Source organism: Malus sylvestris, chromosome 14, assembly GCF_916048215.2.
Source record: "Malus sylvestris chromosome 14, drMalSylv7.2, whole genome shotgun sequence".
Lineage (NCBI taxonomy): Eukaryota > Viridiplantae > Streptophyta > Magnoliopsida > Rosales > Rosaceae > Malus > Malus sylvestris.
Window position 1 is genome coordinate 25,503,540 of NC_062273.1, and position 20,239 is coordinate 25,523,778.

General features: G+C 38.7%; 4 protein-coding genes across 6 annotated transcripts; all 4 read right to left on the reverse strand.

Moving 5' to 3' along the window:
- Positions 1-881: 881 nt before the first annotated feature.
- LOC126600791 (RNA-dependent RNA polymerase 2) lies at positions 882-6,767 on the reverse strand. The gene is made up of 4 exons (XM_050267444.1): positions 6,128-6,767; positions 3,975-5,878; positions 1,921-2,071; positions 882-1,769 (listed from the first exon to the last, which is right to left on the reverse strand). The coding sequence occupies exons 1-4, from the start codon at positions 6,659-6,661 to the stop codon at positions 1,008-1,010; spliced, it is 3,351 nt and encodes a 1,116-aa protein (XP_050123401.1). The 5' UTR covers positions 6,662-6,767; the 3' UTR covers positions 882-1,007.
- A 947-nt stretch (positions 6,768-7,714) lies between these two features.
- On the reverse strand, positions 7,715-9,638 carry LOC126600794 (RING-H2 finger protein ATL46-like). Its single transcript, XM_050267450.1, has one exon. The coding sequence runs from the start codon at positions 8,958-8,960 to the stop codon at positions 7,899-7,901; it is 1,062 nt and encodes a 353-aa protein (XP_050123407.1). The 5' UTR covers positions 8,961-9,638; the 3' UTR covers positions 7,715-7,898.
- A 2,500-nt stretch (positions 9,639-12,138) lies between these two features.
- On the reverse strand, positions 12,139-14,648 carry LOC126600793 (probable inactive receptor kinase At2g26730). Its single transcript, XM_050267449.1, has 2 exons — positions 13,123-14,648; positions 12,139-12,905 (listed from the first exon to the last, which is right to left on the reverse strand). Exons 1-2 carry the CDS (start codon positions 14,447-14,449, stop codon positions 12,331-12,333), a joined length of 1,902 nt encoding a protein of 633 aa, XP_050123406.1. The 5' UTR covers positions 14,450-14,648; the 3' UTR covers positions 12,139-12,330.
- Positions 14,649-15,937: 1,289 nt separating this feature from the next.
- On the reverse strand, positions 15,938-19,909 carry LOC126600796 (ubiquitin-conjugating enzyme E2-23 kDa-like). 3 transcript variants are annotated; one of them, XM_050267454.1, is made up of 8 exons: positions 19,736-19,909; positions 18,376-18,478; positions 18,181-18,253; positions 17,886-17,965; positions 17,514-17,628; positions 17,157-17,209; positions 16,827-16,955; positions 15,938-16,272 (listed from the first exon to the last, which is right to left on the reverse strand). In XM_050267454.1, exons 3-8 carry the CDS (start codon positions 18,222-18,224, stop codon positions 16,139-16,141), a joined length of 555 nt encoding a protein of 184 aa, XP_050123411.1. In that variant the 5' UTR covers positions 18,225-18,253; positions 18,376-18,478; positions 19,736-19,909; the 3' UTR covers positions 15,938-16,138. The 3 variants fall into 3 exon arrangements, with proteins under 3 accessions (XP_050123411.1, XP_050123410.1, XP_050123409.1); XM_050267453.1 differs by lacking the exon at positions 18,376-18,478 and having other exon boundaries at positions 19,763-19,909; XM_050267452.1 differs by lacking the exon at positions 18,376-18,478.
- Between the last annotated feature and the right edge of the window lie 330 nt (positions 19,910-20,239).

Here is a 20,239-nt window from a genome sequence, read left to right on the forward strand (position 1 = left end):
TCTGAAACAGTCAAACCTAATTAGTGTGTACGTTTTTGGTCACTTAATTAATTATCTTTTCTTTGGTGGCTTTCTCTTGTGGCAACTGCAATGTTACGCAACAAGTAAGCAAGTAACTTGACCTATAACAACCAATTTGCAAAGAAAACTGTTTATGAAACAAGTGAACTAGCACAGACTGGGCCCTGCGTTAGACGATTGGTTACTGTCATGATTAATTTTCAAGCAAATGACACCTAGACAAAAAATAAGAAAGGGCGTTTAGAATTATCTTGGCGTACGTCTAGCTTGCCTAAGTTACAATTCTCACTTAGATGGATAGAAAATGGAAAACTTTCATTTTATTTTTTTCGTTAATTTGAAAGAAACTTGTTGGATACTTGAATGAAGTTTCCAATATGTTCTAGTGCTTTATAATTTAAGGAAAACCAATGAAAATAACTTGAAAACTTTGAGTTTTAACAATAAGAACAAAATAAAAGGTAAAGTACAATGTTTGACTGTTTAGTGTAAAAATATAGTTTTTTGTTAAAGTGAACAATACATCGGACTTTTCGTTGAAACTCCCTATAATTTATAGTCATTCTCTTTTGCAATTTATATATCCTAGTAATTGTGTGTTTTATAAGCAGACATTTATTCATGTTATAAAAATTTAATTACAATTAGATAAACCTCCTAGACCCCATCTAAACACCTAGGCACTAGGTCCCTACTCGCTGCCTGACTACGAACATCTCCATCCGTTGGTGGAAGGCAAGGGCAAGGGCATGTAAGTTGCCCCAACTATTCACTCTAAAGAGCACTTGACTTGGTGCAATTCCAGCCGTTTGGAAAGGGCAAGGGCAAAGGTGGTCCTACTAGCGACTCTGCAAGAGTAATTCTGAGAAAAAATGGAGTTTGATGTTATTAAAGTTACAAACACATACGCCTATTAACTACTCGATGAACCTACAACTAAAGGAAAGCCTACTCGAAGCATATGGTTTATACATAGACATCTGAGTTCAATTTGTTTGGATTTTCGCCGACTTTATGCTCAGTAAAATATCACCCACAACCCATGGAAAGCTCAGGCAGTGCATGTCTTCTCGGAAATGCAGTGGATGATAAGTTACATGGTACCAAGCCGACGCCAGTTTCTCATGCTCACCGTCTCTGCAGCTACTCTCGAACCACCCCTTAGCTTCTTTCTGTAGGTTCTTGAATGTCAGCGATATCCGATCCTTCATATCCCCGTATCTCCTGTTATCACGTTGCAGATAGGCTGCACGATATCGAAGATTGCCTGTTAATATTTCGTCTTCGGTCCTGGCCCCATAGTAGTTCATTATGCTTTTCATCTTCTCTATGTACAGGTCTCTGTGACCTTTTGCGACTTCAAGAACTGACTCGATACCACCCACTTGAAGATCCTGATCGTAAGCTGCTTCAGCAATCGGCTCTGACCAAACAAAACCCCTTTTTTCCTGCACCACTGAGCCAACACATGCACGGTACAGCTTCCCTAATGCCCCGTTCGAGATGTACATGGGTTTTTCCCACCTTTCCATGAAATCTGGAAACTCTTTCGGTTTTAAGATCCGGGGCATTTCAGCCGGTGCACCAGTTTTTGCAAAGTCAACAGCCTGGGAATGCAGGTCTGCCAACTGCAGGCATTTTGAATCCAAAGCTTTGTCTGGTTCACGGTCAGCATGAACTAGATGTGCAGTAGAGATGGCACCCAAATTGTCATTTATCATGTAATCAACAAAGAATTTTTGAATTTCCTGCACATTCAAGAATTATGGATATATTAACTAATGGATTTCAATCCAATTAAGACGCGGTCCAACAGAAATGACATTTAGATTGATGATGTATATGGAAGCTCATATTCATTGCCATTGGGGAAGAGTTATAGTCAAATTAGGAAGTTACCTCAAATGTTACATCGTGATCCATCGTCCGAGGTCTCCGTGCAGAGTAGTCCATGGGAGGTACAGTACGAGGAGGGACCAGATCTTTATCCCAACTTATGAAAAACAAGTCTCCATCAAGATCACCACCGGAACATTCATTTGGATGAGGCCTGCAAAAAGTTTTCAACCACAATCACTAGACAATTAAACAGACAGTTTTCTTGCTCCACAGTATATGCTTTAACAACATCCAGTTCAATTCATTTGAGCTGATGAATCACACAATCTTATTAAGTTAGATTAAATGAAAGTAGTCATGGAGTTCACAAGTCTGATGACTAGAAGCAGAGCCGGCCCTAAGAATTCGGAGGCCCCGGACAACACCAGAAAAGTCCCTACATGGCTACATATAACATCACCAAATAACTTTTTTTTATCTTCTATTCACGTCTGTGTATATAGATTATCAACAAAATTTGTTTACAGATGATTTGAAGCCTCAGTAAAACACAAACATAATATATTCTTTGCCAATAACTGTATATATAGTTATATACAAGTATTAAGTAATGATTAAACAAGCGTAACTAAAAAATCACAACCTTATTAACACAGCATAGCTACGTATGGAACCCAAGCTCTCCATATGTAAATCACCCAAAAAGGCCACTCCTACCGTAAGCATTTAATTTTCAGTTGGCCGTTAGTGTGATATTTATTGGTGAATTACAATCTTACAAACACCTACAAGACAAAAAAGAAATATTAGGGGATCTATCTTGACGTATATGGGATCGAACCTGAGTCCTATTTGTTAAAAAACTAGCAACTACCGACTAACCACTGCGCTAGAGGTTATGATATCTTAGCTGCACTTCACTAATTCATGTAACAAAAAATAAAAAATAAAAATTTGGGGGCCCTTCCCAGCTCTAACCCAGCTCTAATTAGGATCTAAAACCAGTCTTACAAGCACCCAGATGAAACACAAATCTGTGAGCTTCTTTTTTTCTTCTCTTATCTTAAAGCTCAGTTCCCCTAATATCTTACCTCGGCTTATTCAAGAACTTCACTTCCACTAACACTGCTACTTCATCCCCAAAAAAAGGTAATAAAGAATGCAATAGCACCATGAGAGACAAATCAAACAAGGAAGAAAAATGTAACCAATGGAATGAAAATAATTTCTTACTAATCTTTCATATTATATGAAACATCTAAATATGTGCACCAATGTGCCCATAATTCAATGATAATTTAGTCATCTGCTTTGAATGATATATTGGTATTAATCTGCCAGTCATCTACTGGGGGCTCGAACCCCCGCCCGCTTTCCATTTAAGGTCGCGATGGCCACTCCAACTAACCTGTATTTTGTCCATCATTCCCTATTTATTATACTTATTAATATTAACTAAAAACAAAGTATACTTGAACGGTAAGTTATACACATGACATTATAAGTAAATGAATTCTAAATACTTAATCCTCTAAAGTGTTACTTTTTCTTAATATTGTTACTTAACATATCATACCAATATAATAGTTTGTAGGCATACGTGTATGATTACGCATTTGAAGAACTCTATGTGGTAGTAAGCTACCAGTTTAATGTACCATACAGATTATTTCAAACTGTTATATTCAGTAAGATTTCAAGGACTACTTAATAGTATTGGACAACAATGTGTCCACGGATATTATATTCACCCTAAACCTAATCCAATTATGCAAATAACTTTGTAGAAATTTTAACTGAAGTATAGCCGATATTTTATTAATAAACATCTCTTGATGTTTCAGTCAAAATTTCCATGTTTTTCTCATAACTTCTGTCATCCTTCTCATGATATCATCAATGTCAGTATTTTCGTGTTTTCCACCTCTCAATATTGTTGCCAACGTTATATTTATTACCTTGGATGAAAGTAGAAAGAGTGGATTATACAGGGAAAGGAAAACAAAAGCAGTGCAACGTCTCCAATAATATTGTCACAAGCATACCATAATTGGTGAAAAGAAAAATCGTAATCATCATGATGAAAATAAGTCCAGTAATAGTGTGATGTATACCTTTCTCCTTTTTGGGGAAAGATAAGGCAATCCATCAAATTCTTCTCCTCCAGTACCACATCATATACAGCCTCTAGTACCCGGACGTCTCCTGGGTGAAGACAAGGATTTTTTGTGACAACCACCTTCCCGGTTACTACACATGTTGTTTCATCAACCTTCTGGAAGAAACTCTGATCCCCCATTTCTAGCTCATCTTTTGTCATGGTTATTCGAACATAAACTTGACCATAGTTTAAACTTCCAGTTTCATCCAAGCACCCAACCAGGATCCGGCCTTTCGGGACGTATATGCGGCATCTACTTTTTATATCAGACAAGTAGTTCTCATAATATGACTGAAGCATCATTGAGAGGTAAGGTTCCACATTTGGTTCATAACCATGATGTAACATCTTTACAAGAATATTTTTGGAACTAGCCCCACTGAATCCCTCTAAGACATTCAACGCTGCAGCTCTTTCTGTCCGCATTTTCCCCAGAAGACGCAATTGTTCCTCTTGCAATGCCTCAAATGTTTCATCCTTTACCCCCAAGGTAGACATGAGGATGATAATCTCTCGATTCAGATAGCAGGGCGAGGAATCAGTCCATTTGGTAACATTGAGCATTCTGTTTTTTGACTCAAATTTGAGCATACTGCCACGCAAAGATAGCTTCCGAAAGGAATTACGGTCAACAGCTATAACCCCTTTATATCCACCATATCGAATTTGAAATGCTGAAGGAATATGATCCAAACCACACTTGTGAGCAATTTGCCTGGCAAAAGATAGAGAAATCTTTCCTATACCATCCGAGAAGCAGTACGTAACTCCATCAGAAGAAGTCTCAACGTCAGGAATAACCTCTACATCTTGTGCAGGAACAACAAGAGTTTGTGTAGAAGAACTGAATAGTTGGCCCATCCTAGCTGCACACTTAGATACGCTCCGGATTTTGGTGAAGCAGCCCATCCATTCTCTAATATCTTCCGCTTTTACTTTGTCATTAGAAGAAAACATCCAAACAGAGTTGGATCGAAGTTGACTAGCTGAGAAAGCCAGAAACTCAAATTTCTTTTCCCCTATCACAATCCCATCTCGAAGAATAGACAATATCCGATGATATATTCCAGTTCTATGGGGTTTTGTAAACATACCGTTGTGAATGCTTGTGGAAAGAGCATTTGGAGAAAGCTTACCCCAATCCTCATCAACGAATGTAACTCTCATAAAATCGGAAGCATAGTCTGCAAAGTTCTTCACAACATAGTTTGATTTTTCAAGCTCAGGCCCACAGCAACAAATCTTTGATGGGGTAATCAAGGCTCTATGAACACTCATTACGTTATGTTCCACTAATCTTTTATGGGCTGAGGGACGACTCTTAGACTTTCCTTCCAAGTCATGTGATTGAATCCTTACGAATAATAGAGGGTCGTAACAAATGGTATTGCGCTTGTGCAGCTTCTCAAGAAGCGCATTAGCAGTGTCTACACTTAAACCACTAAGGAACTCAATCAGATCAGAGTCCGCTGCTGCAAGACTAATTTTCTGGGAATGAACGAGTGCATTGATTTGGAAGAGGACCTCATATGGCAACTTTGAATTTGATCCGCAGTTCACAAGTGGAACTGTATCCGACCGCAAACAGTATCTTTCACCGTCCTCTAAAATGAGATCCACCACATCATTATCTTTATAGAACGGGAAACACTCGAATACATCTGGCACAGAAAACTCCTCCTCAATCTCCCAGCAGAATGAAGTAGCATAACCGAGGGACTTCATGTCCGAAAAATCAGTAGTTCGTACCCAGAGGTAATCATAATCCTCCTTACAAACATGATAACGATCAGCGCTGAACTTGGCTGCTATGTTAGGTCCTGAAACTTTTCGAAAGATCCTCGGACCAAACTTTAGCTGAAAAAATCAAAATGCACTGTCTCAACATCTTACCCAATAACCCAAAGTAATACATACCAGCAATTTACTAATTCTTAACCAAATCAAACAAAAGCAACAATCTTTGAAACAAAAACAGCTCTAATTGTAAGCAAAAAAACCCAAACAGACACAAACAACAGCAATTAAATTCACATTTCTCAAAAATTATTCAAATTCAGGAAAAGAGAGAGAGAGAGAGAGAGAGAGAGAGAGAGAGAATTTTACCTTCAAAAGCAGGGCATTCACTTTCTCGCCACCCAAGCAGCACCCAACAGAATCCATAACATTCTCAAACGCAATCTCCAGCTTATAACACTCGTCTTTCCGCCATACGCAGAACTCGACCCGCTTCCTCTCGGGCATGACCCAGGCCCTCACGCCCTCCCACGTCTCCAGCACATTCATGCAATCTTCCTTCACCATAAAACCCACATGCAAAACGGCGCCGTTTACCCGGCGCTTCGGGTCCACCGGCCGCTGGATGATGTCGTCGTAGGTCTCGGAAAGGCGGAGGCTTTCGGACTTGAAAACGAGGTCGTTTTTCAGGGAGAGTGACTGAGCTTCCAATTTGGCCTTGAGGGTCGTGAACTGGATGCGGCCGAAGCCGCGTGACTTCCAGTTCTTGTGATCGCTGCTGATTTCGACGGCGAAGACTGAGTCACGGCCGAGTTTCGACTCGAGGAAGGTTAATAGCTCTTGCGCTGTGACTGTTTGCGGAATGTTTGTCACTCGCACTGTGGGTCGCTCTGCCACCCCCATTCTCAGAGAGAGAGAGAGACTGATACAGTAGAGAGAGAAAGTGCGAGATAGAGAGAGGAGAGAGAGGACTGGGAGGCTGTGACTCTTGACTGAGAAAAAGAGGGAAAAGGGAAGGGGAAAGGGGAGTAAAACGGGTCGTGGGTTTCAAGGGAATAAAAAATAATTGGGCCTCACTTGTACATAGCCCAAAAACTTCGAAGAAATTAACAATACTTTTTTATCTTTTGAGTTGTTTTGCCGGATCGGTCGCTCAAGACCTTTGGTCTCTACCCCGACCTAATGAAAAAAATGGGATCACTTCTTATGGACTCGTTGAGAATGATTCTGATCTAGTTCATGACCTATTAGAAGCAAAAGGCGCTCCGGTGGGATCTTCACAGACAGAAAAAGATTGCAGTCAGTTTGATAATGATCGAGTGACATTGCTTCTTTGACCCGGCCCAAAGATCTTTCATTAGGCCCAAAGCTCTTTAGTATCATCATTGAATATAGCTACTATAGAACGAGATGCTTGACAAAATACCTCAAAGAGGATGAGGCACGGTCGGTAGCCAAATGACAACTAGGCAAAGTATCGAGCGAGCTTCATCTTGTCGTTCGGAAGAAAAGGTCTTGGATATGCTCATATCAACTCTGCAAATTGCAACAATGTTTATCGGTTGCAAACACTTTCTTTTCCATGTGTATGTAATCACCATGGAAAGCATAGAGTTACGGAACAGTAATGTTTCTGTACCATTTTCCTGAGGGTTTTATGTCCATTCAACAGCAAATCATGAATTCGATACCATTTTCCAAAGAATTTTTATCCATTCCCTACCCGAAAAAAGGAAAAGGGAAAAGGAAACGCTTGGCATTTCCTGCATCCTCGGTTGTACGCTTCTCGCGATCTTTTTACATCACGATTAGATTGCTGCAGAATGAAGGAAAGTAGTAGAAAGAACCGATCATTTGCCTCTTTATAGTGTCTGATACTTTGATCATGGTCTTGTGTGCATGTTTCTTGCTTATGAAGAAAGGGCTCTTGCTTTCGAAAAGAAGCGCTTATCTCAGTTGCTAAACAAATGAAGATTGTTTTCTGTATTCTGTTCTGGAATCCAAACACTTAGAAACTAGTACAAATTCTCCAAGATCGCTACTGAACAAAATTCTTGCTAAACTGAACATACAATTAAGCATCTGTTATACAACGAAATAGCGAAAAAAGCAGAACTACTACTAAGCGTAATTGTACATTTCATGTTTCAGCATTGATTGGAGAAATTACACGAAAAGGAGGCAAACCGGTTTGAGCACTTGAAGAACCCGGGAATCTGTTTTTTGCAGACCAAAGCCAAATCTTCGAAACCGAGAAGCTCTCGCCTTTATGTCTGCCACTGATTTTCTTCCCTTCCAAATTCTCATTAACTGAGAAGCTCCCATTTCTAACTCCCTCTTTGGCAAGCTTGGCTTCACAATCGTGGGACAATGCAACTTGGAGATTTGAATCGCCAACCACATACTGATATGCACCCATTGAGTAACATCTCCTGGCATCCAAATTACACCTACTGCTCTCCCCCACTTTCCCTCCACTTTCATTCCCTTCATTCAAGCTTTTGAACTTCCCAAGCCTCACAGAAAAAACTCTCTTTTCACCAACACCTTCCTCCACAACCAAACCTTTCCGACCGCTCGAACACATGTTCTCCCCATCACTCACAACCCCATCTGACATCTCCCTAGAATCACCGATATCGAACACCGGATTCTCCAACAAAATCCCAGACCCCAAAATGGTTCCTCTACAAAGGGGGCACGTCGAATTCGAGAGAAGCCATGTGTCAATGCAATCAATGTGGAAAGCATGACCGCACACAGGAAGCAACCTCAGCTTGTCCTGGTCAGAAAATTCACACAGACAAACTGCACAATCAAATGGCTCCTCCTTCAAACCAACAATGTCTTCGCAGAAGAACACAGGTAGAGAATCAATGGTGGCTTGATCAAGGCCCGAATCATGAAGCCGAAAAAGCTGCTGAAGCTGCCTTTGGATAGCTCGAGACCCAGAGGTTTCTGGGAATCTATTGGATTGAAAGATTGAGGAGGAAGGTGACCTTTTTATGAGGCATCTCAAAAGCAAATGGGCAAACCCATAGATAAAAAACATAACGGCTACGATTACTATAACCAAAAGAAGCACTGGACTGATACTGCCAATCGACGAAGAAGGAGATGATGATGGTGGGGTTATCAATGAGGCGGGTGGATATATCGAATTACCATCTTTTTGCTGCCATCCATGGAGAATTCTAGACATTTTAGGAGATGGGTTTTGCTCAAAAGCAAATATTTTTGCCGGGTTTCTCAGATTATACACTGAAATTCTCAATAAAATGCACAATTTCAAAATTTGGAGGAGGGTGGATTAAGATATACCAAATCACCATCTTTTTGCTGCCATCCATGGAGAATTCTAGACATTTTAGGAGATGGGTTTTGCTCAAAAGCAAATATTTTTGCTGGGTTTCTCAGATTATACACTGAAATTCTCAATAAAATGCACAATTTCAAAATTTGGAGGAGGGTGGATTAAGATATACCAAATCATCATCTTTTTGCTTGACTCAAAAGAGAATTCTAGAGATTTTATGAGATGGGCATTGCTCAAAAGTAAATTTTTTGCAGGGTTTCTCAGATTAGACACTAAATTATTCAAGAAAATGCAGAATATATAGAAGAAATTAAGAACGCAATGCTGACTAGAAACCTAATCAAATTAATATTTCATATTGTGTGAAGAGATAATGTTGTTTTGTGGAAGATTGAGAAAATAAAAATTGGGTCTTGAAGAATTAATAAGCTGGTAGAATTGGAAAGAACCTACCCTTGGATATGGCGGGTACGAAACTGAGGGTTTATGGGGGTTGGTGATGATGGGGTCTGCACCGTCTGATTTGAATTGCTTTTGCGCCACACAAGTGTGAGAAAGAAAGGTTTTCTAATTCTGTTGTGTTTTGATGTAGACTGGTGTGATTGTGGAGTGTGCTGTCGACATTGAAAAAGCCATAGGCTCTTGAGCCCATTGTGATACAAAAAGACCCTTCAAAACTTACAATTTTTTCTTGAGTTTTTACAATATTTTACCCTTGGATTTGGTTTAAGTTTAGGTCGTTGGATCAAGGCTAATCGTCAAATATGTTTTGGTGCCGAGTGTCAGTAGTATCTAAAAGGAAATCTCAGTTTAAGTCGTTAGATTAGTTTCACTGGCAAAATATGTATCGGCAATGAGTGTTTGTAAGTACTCAAGAAAAATTGACACTCTACAGGCCTACAACGATAAGGCTAGCAGCCAATAAATTCTTAGATGGAGAAGCCTGACCACGACATTCATGTCACAATCACTCTTTCTTGTGAGATCGCACAAAGACGAGAATGGGTCGCCCGCCCAAGATTTTCTCCTAGTAGCTTAGCAGTTTTGCATAACGCAATACTTGCATGAGGAAAAAAAAAAATTCTCTCGTTAGATGACATGTGACGGCTGAGTTTTTCTTCAAAATTGTTGAACTGATGAAGGGATCCCCTTTGACGAGGACATATGAGTTTGTGAATAAAAAGTTTGAGTTATTTTCTGTGGTCGAAGTTTATTTGGAGTGATTCCAAATTTCAATTACTGGTGTGAAGCAAAGAACGAGTGCAAGTCTTCTGGAGTGATTTCAGTTATCTTCAATTTTCACTTCACTCTAAATTTTATGTGTTTTCGCTTTCGCTAAACTGTTCTAACCTCCACTGCGTGACTCTATCGTACATCAATTTCACATGTTTGGCTAAACTAAAATTGTAGGACACCATACCAGACAAACCTAAGAAAGCATTATACTTGTCTCCCTCATATGTATGGTGATCTGGACCTATATGTCACGTAAACTTGAAAAGCTGAGAAGGTCCCCCAACCACCCAGTTTTGATTGTCCAAAGTGCTCAGTGTGACTTCTTTTTCATCAATCCTGGCTTGAAAACACACTATCAACCACTTCTAGACTGAAAATCTGAATGATCTACCGCAGTAATTATGAAGTGGGTAAGTAAAAAACAGTGGGTAAAGTCTTCTTCTTTGTAGGTAAAAAGTCATGTACCAATGCAAATCTTTTATCTTACTATATTAGCTTTTTTAGTAGTGTTGTTCACACATGTATTTTTACTTTTCACACGTTCTTTTAATTTTTTGCCGTCAGATATGGCGGCAAAACAGAAATTAAAATAGGTGTGTAAGAGGTAAAAACGAGTGTGTGAGTAGCACTATTCTAGCTTTTTCATGGCTATGATATGGTGGCAAAACAGAAAGAATGGTGATATCCACACACCTATTTTTATTCCAGCCATCAGATCGATGAATTGAAGAAAATAAAAAAACATAAATTAATAAAAAAAACACGTAAAAAATAAAAATAAATGTGTAAATAGCACAACCCAATTGAAGTCTCAAAGGTTGGACAAAATCAAATGGTAGGGTTACGTTTGCTTTTCCTGGCACGTATTACCACCTAATCATATCCATGATTGTATCCACTAAACACATGTGATTATGACTAATCATGTTTTTGTAATGCTACCTCTATTTGTTTGACAAACTTTGTCTGATGTTAGTCGGTAACCAACTGGCAAGCCGGTCAAAGGAGAGATTCTTGAGTTTACCTGGTCGAATGTGACCGCTTATTAATTTCTACATCACAATATGATGAGAAAAATAAACACATAATTGTATACAATCAGGTATAAAACATATTTTCTTCTGCCAATAAATTTTGTTGCGGATTATGTTAATGATGTGACACTCACATTTTTTTATATAATCTAAACAGTTATATAAGCTAGAGGGTTCTACATTATATAACACATATTCAGACATTTTGGACACCCTGTGGATATTGAATCAGTCCATTTTGTCTTACCTTTTGGTCTATGGAGTCAGTCTACTTCTCCTCATGTTAATTAAGACGAATGCATATAGTGTTCAACATAATACTCAAAATAATTTATCTTGTGCCTCTATCTTGTGATCCAATTTATGTTCAGCTTTTTAGCCAAAATAGTATATGAGATTGTCATAACTTCTCACTTTGGTCTTTGAAATTTAAAATCGATAGAAGTAGTCATTGAGATTATCTACCATCGATCATTTTGGTTCTCTTTAAAAAAAAATCTATGTTAAATTAAAGAAACCACTACTTCAAGTGGAGGGGTTGATTTAACAAAAATACCCTCAATTTAACGGAGATTTTTCACGGAATGATCAAAATGATTGTTTGTGAAGAAAAGATTGTGTCCGTTGTGGGTTGGTTTCATCAGTCTCTGAGAATTTTGGTGAGAAATTTTCAACCAAATAATTCGACCTAGATCAACTAAATCTTAATCTAGTGATACTTCTCTTCTTAGCTTTGAAAAAAACTCTAAGTCGACTTCTTATCTCCTGTTGATAAGGAAAACGAAAAATAATGAATGCATACATATTATTATTACACGGTCTTTTTATTGCCACAAATCCCCTTTTCCCAAGTATTATTTTCATGTAACATAACTCATATGAACAAGTGACAAGGACAATAACATCATAGGTTTACCCAAAAACAAACATTTTTTATACCAAATTCCTCCAACAAGTGAGCTGCAACTGCTGAAATGTTTCACTTTTCATGGATCGGAGGATATAGATCTCTCCTCCTCCTCTTTGATCGACTTAATCATCGCCGAAACTCGACTCATACTTGGCCTATCATTTGGAGTTGAATTTATGCACTGCAATGCTACCTGCAACAAGCTCACCATCCTTTCTTCACTTGCACCCTCTTGGATCAAGGCCTTGTCGAAAACTTCGACAGTCCACTCCTCTTTAACCACCGAGTGCACCCACCCTGGCAAATCCAACCCGTTTTGCTGCACCAGCTTCCCGGTCAGAATCTCGAGAAGTATCACACCAAATTCATAGACATCACCCTTGAACGTGCTATCTGCATGGCCTGCATTCGGACTTTCAATCCCGTTGTTTGGCGAAAGGAGTGACCCGTCTTGATTTTCGACTTCCATTATGCCGTATTCGCTGATGCAGGGCTCCATGGACATGTTGAACAAAATGTTCATGGACTTTAGGTTGCCATGAGCAATGCCATGTTCATGTAGCTCTTGGTGCATGAATGCCAATGACTCAGCAATGATGTCTGCAACACTTAGTCTGCTTCCCCAGTCAAATATTTGTCCGTTTGAAGATCCTGTGATACCAAAAACCCATGAGCAATTCGATTAAAATTACTTTATTGATCGTAAACAAAATACTCGCGGTAAGAAAAGCCTTTTCACAAGCGCGTCAGAACGTATGGAGAGGCTAGTACGAATAACCAGTTATGTTTAGGAAATCTCACGTCCCCAAGCTTTATGATTTGAGATATATATAAGTAGCAAAAATTGATCAAATCGAGCGTAACCTACCATGAAGAAGGTTAAAGAGATTGCCATCAGGCTGATACTCATAAACCAAGAGCTTCTCCTGTCTGGAACAATAGAATGCAACAGCTGGCAAGACATTTCGACACTTAACCTGATCGATTTGTGTCATCCGAGTCTTGAATTTTTCGCTCGAAATCCCACAGTTCCTGATCCTCTTCACAACTAAGTTAACCCCTCCATCAAGCATGACTTTGTAGAGGCTTCCATTCTTCCCTCTGCCAAGCAATTCAGCAGGAGCTCGGAGCAACTCCTCAAAACTCAACCCCCTCAACAATGGACTAGTGAGAACCACGAGCGGTGGAGCCATTCCGTTTTCAACAGATGATAACGAGTACTCGGACGTTTTTTGACCACTACCATCCTTCACACTAGAAGAAATAGTAGTGCTAGGCACAGTGCTAGCAGCATCATTCGCCGCAATCTTTTTATTTCTGCCCTTTTCTTCATCTTCTCTGATCTTCTTTTTGCTGACAAGTTTATAGAGAAAGAAGCAAACAACAACCAGGCCAAGAATTATATATCCTGATAAGAGCAAAAGCTTTTCGAACCAGGACTTTCTCGATTTCTTTGGCATTATGGAAGTTTGTGGTGCAGGAGGGCAGGCATTTTGCAGTGGCTTTCCACACAGCTGAGGATTACCGAAAAAACTATCATTTTGTAATAGGCCTTTGACATCGGGGATAGGGCCGCTGAAGTTGTTGTTGGAGACATTGAATTCCTTGAGGTTGAAGAAATCAAAATCAGGGATTTTCCCATCAAGCTGATTGTTCTGAGCAAGAAAAGTTATCAAGCCAGAAATCTTTGAGAAATCAGGAAGCTCACCGTTGAAGTTGTTGTTAGAGATGTCAACCCTTTTCAGATTATTCAACCGCGAAAGAGAGGCAGGAAGATCACCCGAAAACTGGTTCCCACTTATATACAAGTGAGTCAAATCTCTGCAGTTCTCAATCTCTTCTGTGAGCTGTCCAGTGATCTTGTTATTCTTCAGACTCACAACACCAACAGACTTCACCGTGCAAAGAGAGTTTGCATCAAGAACTCCCGCTAAATTTGAGGTTTCGAGGACTATTTTCTTGACAGAATTCTTTCCGTCACATGTCACACCTTCCCACTTATCTCTGCAGGGGTCTGAGCTCATGTTCCAACCCCAATTTCCGTTCGTGGGCACTGCATTGACCGGTGAGAGTTTGTCCATGAACTGCACCAACGCTTGTTTGATCTGAATCCACTCTTGATCTTCTGGATATGCCACTGGAAAGATTACGAGAAGGATCAAAATGGCAAACACCCGAATGGGAATTCGATCCATTTTTCGTGTTTTCTATGTACAAATTAGATTTTTTTTGGTGTGGGAAATGGCTCTGTGGCTTGGTATTTCTTCCTTATGAAGTGGGATTCAGTGATTGGAATTGGAGAAACTAGAAGAAAGGAACAAATGGAAATGTTGGAGTTGGTTGATGGAATCACTTGCTGCCGATTGGATGAACACTGACACAGAGTTTGAAACATTCTCTGGGTGTATGTAGGGCTCATAACAAATGGCACTAAAGTCTCTAACAATTTTAAAAAGAAATATTTGCCGGCATTTTTAAATGGTCAAATTTTTCGATGGCATGTCTTTTTCAACAGTCTTCTAGAAAAGAACACGGTTATTCCTACTTACCTGCAAATCACAGTACATTTTGAACACATGCATACCCCTCTTATGAAAAACGCTCAATTAAAAGTTTATGCACGGATCAAACTGTTATTTGTCTGTGAACGACTTCGTAAATGTAAGGAGCCGAGTATTATCTTTTTGGGGATTAATGGTGGTTCGATGGTCCTAGTAATGCCATGTGTTAATCAAGTACTGTTTACTATAGTGACTTGTAGAGACCCTCCAAATCGGATTAGTTCCTTAATTTCCGAACTAGACAATGGTAAGTACCAAGTGCCAAGGGTGTAACTTTCAATTAGTTTTAATGTTGTTTTATAATTACTTAAAAATAGGTATAAGATTGTGACTGACTGGGTTAAGTTGAAGACAAGTCAACCATGGATGAGCATGGCAAATGGCACATAAAGGTATCATGCTCTCCCTTATTGTGTTGCACGTTGTACAAACACAAAAGTAGAGTAATCATCGGGTCAAGTTGCAGACTTTCGTTTCTTTTTTTATACACGCAATGTTTGAGCATGGATCCAAACACAGAACCTCGAGTTGAATCTGGATCTGAACACAAAATCTCGAGTGAAAATCCAAACACAGAAGCTCCAGTCTATAGAAAACGTTTTATACCACTTAACTTGTCCCCGAAGTAACTATGTATTGATCTTAAGCCATCGTGACATTGGCATCATCACAACATCTTTTTTTTTTTGGAGGGGGGGGGGGAGTGAACGCGTTTGTGCAGAGACAGAATGAAGAGAAAACACAAAACAGCGAGATAAATGATATGGGTTCTTTTAAATTAAAAAATAATGAAACCTCAAACCATGAACTGCCTAACCATCGCCTAGGCCGCCTAGTCCACCTAGCTCTTACCAGATCTTCCCCTACTTTTTGGCCTAAATTGCATTGAGCCTTCATCACCTAGCACCTAGGCCGATTTTTAGAACATAACGCTTGGTATGCTATTGTTTGTCTTGATTAAGAAAATTGACCAATTTGAAGGATAAAAGACCGTCTACCCAAACAATTCTATATACATCTCATAGAATTTGAAAGAACACATAAAATATTTGTGTCTTGATCATTTCTACATGTTCATCATCCTATGTGACTCAGACTCTTCATAACATTAAAACAGTTCAGTAACCAACGACAGAAGTAGATTATTTGACACAATTCATAATTTTTACAAGAAAACGCAATCTTTTCGAATCTAGTCATACAAATATTGGTAGTAAACTTAATTCAAATCGTAAGCGTGTAATGGGGGATTACAATGCTGCTGCTATAACTATAAGCAGGTTTTTAATCAAAGGTAAAGTTTCCCCCTGCACCTGCAGTTCACTATGGGTCTGCATGTCCAGCAATATCATCGTCGCTTGAATTGCTTTCCTCATCACTAATGTTCTCATCATCGCTCTCCTCGTCTGGTGTTGTATTGGTAATGTGCTCCTTCTTTGCATATCGCTCGCAGTACTCTGTGTCCACATATCACAATGGAAATTTGTAAACTGAATACTTTACATGATAAAAAATCCCGCGAATGTAAAGAAGATTTTCTCGCTAGCTTATGCTCTGTGAGCAACCAAGGAAGAATAGCTTCTGTGCTCTAAGAATACTCCCTGTATAACATCTTCGAAGCTGAAGGAACTAACTTACTATGAAAATTAAGTGGAATCTTGTATGCAAGTGTTAGCCGAAAGCATTGAATAAGGGGCCAGAGATAGACTAGTAATTCGAGTAGCCATGGTCCATGGACCACCTTGCTGAAGTCACACTCACAGCTATGAGATGGTATTGGAATTCCAACTAGAGACACAGTCAAGGGAACCAAGAAAAAGTAGGAAGAGTATGGAACTATCTAATTACAAGCAAGAGCTCTTGCACACATATGCTCATGTTTGGAAGGTCCATCTCCTAATTTACCTAAGTTATTTGTGAGAGTTTGCGGTGAAGTCTCAAAAATTTAGGCATTGTTAGTTTAAGCATATTTACTGAAAGAAAGGCATATTAATTGCAAATGAAGTTTTACCTTTGACCTTCTGATCGTAGAGTTTTCGGTCCTTCATCATCAATGACGCTGCATCACCGTTGAGTGGATCTGAAGGATTTGGATAAAGCAACAGTTGTGGAAGGAAAACTTCAAAAACATTTAAAAGGTCTGCATCAAGAAGAAACATGACCTTATATGTGAGAAATCCAAGAAAAACCAAATGAAGAAGGAAAAATAAAAGTGAAACAGAATATAACCGCCAAACATCACTGACTCATAGAAGAGAGTATAATGACACAAAACTAATATTTCAGCAGTGTATTGAAAAAAAGAGAGTCAGAATAATTAGTAAAACGGGACGATAATTACCAAACATTGGACTCCATGATTGGTTAATTACATCTAAGCAGACAGAACCAGATCTGCAATCACACAAGAAAAACAAAACAGAGAGTACAAACCAGATTAATAACCAATAAACAATTACTCAAAGTCCTGCTCCTTACTGAAAAAAATAACTCATAGTTTTCAAAACCAGAGACTTATTCAAAGCATTTGATAATCACAGCAGTATTACAGCATTCTAAATTTCTAAATAAATTCGGCCTTTGTTTGACCCATCTGCCAGCGTACCACTAGCAGCAGTTAGAATTTAAAAGTTCATAGAGGTAACTAAACTGGATTATTCGTGAGGTGAATTTGATTTTAAAACTGAAGAACACTCACAGCTCATCAACATTAGGGTGGAAAATCTTGTTCATGAAGCCAATAGAAGGAGATTTATATGGATAAGCATCCGGAAGCTCAACACGGATTTTCCAAACCCCTCCTTCATAAAGGCCTGCAATCATATCATCACACTGTAAGAGCCTCGGCTGATAAAAGCCTAGTGGAAATAAAAGAAGCAAGATGCAGTTCCGATCTAAGAGCAAACTGTAATAAAGTTACAACAAGGCAAACAAAGATGAAAAACTTTCCAAAGTTGAGTGATTGCACAGGTTCTTAAACCAAATTCAGTTAAAGTGTGCCACCATGCCCACACATAAACATGTAGAAAATTTTATGCAATGAAGTATAAGCAGGAGTGTCGGACATTACTTTCTTTCGGACCATGGAATTCCACATTGAATTCATTCAGCCCATCGTTTATTGTCTCCACATTATAGTCACTCATCATCCTGAATATCATTGAGAAAAGAATGGAAAACAAAAGCATTAGAAATAGTGTTCCAAAGCTTTATTTCATGCCAGAGATGAAGTTAGCAACCTGATTATACATACTTCTACCTAAACGACTGCATCCCACTCAGTAAACCAAAAGGAGAAATCCAATCTTATGAAACATAAGACCCACATTGCAAAGGTTGGAGGTATTAAGTAACAAACAACTTACAACTTCATGACATCCATCTCTCTCCGCTTGCTTGGTGAAGACATCTTAGCTTATTAAAATGAAAATCCCAAACCTGTCACAAACGTACCGAAGTGATCAACTTTTGAAGGAAACAAATTTCAAAGAAATTAAATATGTTAAAACCATATGGTGAAACTAAAACAGTCTAATTTACAACAAACAAGGTACACTGACCTTCCGGAAATCAACAAGATTCGCAAAAATAAATGGTGAAGCAGAAGTAGAAGTAACAAAAACTCAGATTTAATCGATGTCCAAACTCAAGGTAAACACATATCTGTGGATTGCATAAGCAAAATCAGTGATACAACCGAAACAAGTTATAAGTCTGCTTAAACGGGGGATCGTTCTTCACAAACCATGACCATCAAAGAAACGGACCTATGTTGCAGTATCAGCCATACCAGCCTATATGTGTAGTAGTGCGTTTTGTTAGAGACTTTTATACCCATTGGATGATGCAGCAGAAAGAAAGCCACCTGAACTAAAACTAACCCAGTTTCTCCGTTCATTAGTTCCACAGAATCAATCAACCGTACAAACAAAGTAGAAAAAAGAAAAAAAATGATTTATAGCTTAGATTTCCATAACTGCAACTTAAGGGTCACCGAACCATCTTCAATCTGACAGGTAAAGCTTTTTGTTACATGTACTAATACCAAATTAGCTCATACGCCAATGACATCAGATTGCAGAATGTAAATGCGTTGACTATGCTTCGCCACCAAATACAAACTACGGCCTCTCCTTAAAATGGACTTTGCCTCCCCTAAAGTTGGAGGATAACCATAACAAGCTACTGTCACAATGACAAGTTCAACTTGGAGAGTCAGTTCCCAAGTTTAACACGAATGTTTACAATTCATCACTCACCCTAACCAAAATGCCAAAAGCCGGGCTCCCCGCAATTCAATAAACTACATTGCGAAGCTAACATATTTATCATCTGAAAGTTTGTTTATGCAAGCATACTTAACAATTGATAACAACAACAAACATGCCATACAATCGAAAAAGCAAAAAAAAAATTGAAATATCACACTCATGGGAAATCTTAAGGTGCACAACAGGATTAAAAGTTATAATTGGATCATCACAATTTGATAAAAAAATGCAATGCAACTGTTATCTCCACAGCATAAAATAAAAACTTCGAGCAAAATGGCATTTCAAACTTAACCAATTATTAGACACACCCAGTTGAGGCATTATTGTAATTCAACTCCCCCTATCAAATAATTCAATAAAAATTGGAATGTTGTCATGAAACCAATACTGAGATTTTGTGAATCAATGTCATAAGTGCTTCTGAAGTCTAACAATTAAAAGCAAGCTGCAATCTTTTGAAGATCTAAGACCTACCCAGAAAATCATATACAAAGAAAGAGAAAAAAAAATTGTTCTTTGAGAATGTCGATGAAAAATAAAATTAACAATAGATATATGTGTGTGTGTGTGTATATATATATATATAGAGAGAGAGAGAGAGAGAGAGAGAGAGAGAGAGAGAGAGGATGGGAACTGGGTATCTTACAAGAGCTACTTATTTAACGGGGCGAACCTTTTCTTGTCTGACTGAAGATTCCCGAGAACCACACAGAAAATTGAGAAAATTTGGAATTGGAGAAGAAACAACGGGTCGGTGGAGGAGAGGAGGAGGAGGGTGAGGGGGAGAGAGAGAGAGAGAGAGAGAGTTGGGGAAGGGGGTGTGAATGTCGACATGTTCAGGCGCACGTGTTCAAATAATAGCATTATTACGTGGCACGCACGGTCTCAAATTAAAATTAAAGTTAATTTTGTGACATTGATTCACAATTAAAATTTAATCTCGTTAGGGCGCATGAAATTCGATTCATAATTACCAAGTAAATGTTCCTCAATTATGGTAATTTTTTTATAGTTATTTATTTATTTTTTCTTGTTCATTGAACTATATATATTATTTTCATTGTATGTTTTTCCTTAAAAGTAAAAAACATTGGATAGAATTCCTTAGCGTAAGCACTACGCAAGTTTACTACTGGTTCTGGAAGAGCGA

Bases quoted from the DNA above. Each gene is read 5' to 3' on its own strand.
- LOC126600791 (XM_050267444.1), bottom strand. From the start codon at position 6,661: ATGGGGGTGGCAGAGCGACCCACAGTGCGAGTGACAAACATTCCGCAA. The intron at 5,879-6,127 runs GTAAAATTCTCT...TGATTTTTTCAG, and splicing joins TGAATGCCCTGCTTTTGAAG to CTAAAGTTTGGTCCGAGGAT. The intron at 1,770-1,920 runs GTAACTTCCTAA...TTGAATGTGCAG, and splicing joins ATCACGATGTAACATTTGAG to GAAATTCAAAAATTCTTTGT.
- LOC126600794 (XM_050267450.1), bottom strand. From the start codon at position 8,960: ATGTCTAGAATTCTCCATGGATGGCAGCAAAAAGATGGTAATTCGATA.
- LOC126600793 (XM_050267449.1), bottom strand. From the start codon at position 14,449: ATGGATCGAATTCCCATTCGGGTGTTTGCCATTTTGATCCTTCTCGTA. The intron at 12,906-13,122 runs GTAGGTTACGCT...TTGGTATCACAG, and splicing joins TCTCTTTAACCTTCTTCATG to GATCTTCAAACGGACAAATA.
- LOC126600796 (XM_050267453.1), bottom strand. From the start codon at position 18,224: ATGTCTTCACCAAGCAAGCGGAGAGAGATGGATGTCATGAAGTT. The intron at 17,210-17,513 runs GTGAGTGTTCTT...GTGTGATTGCAG, and splicing joins CACCCTAATGTTGATGAGCT to ATCTGGTTCTGTCTGCTTAG. The intron at 16,273-16,826 runs GTAAAACTTCAT...ATGTGGACACAG, and splicing joins CTACGATCAGAAGGTCAAAG to AGTACTGCGAGCGATATGCA.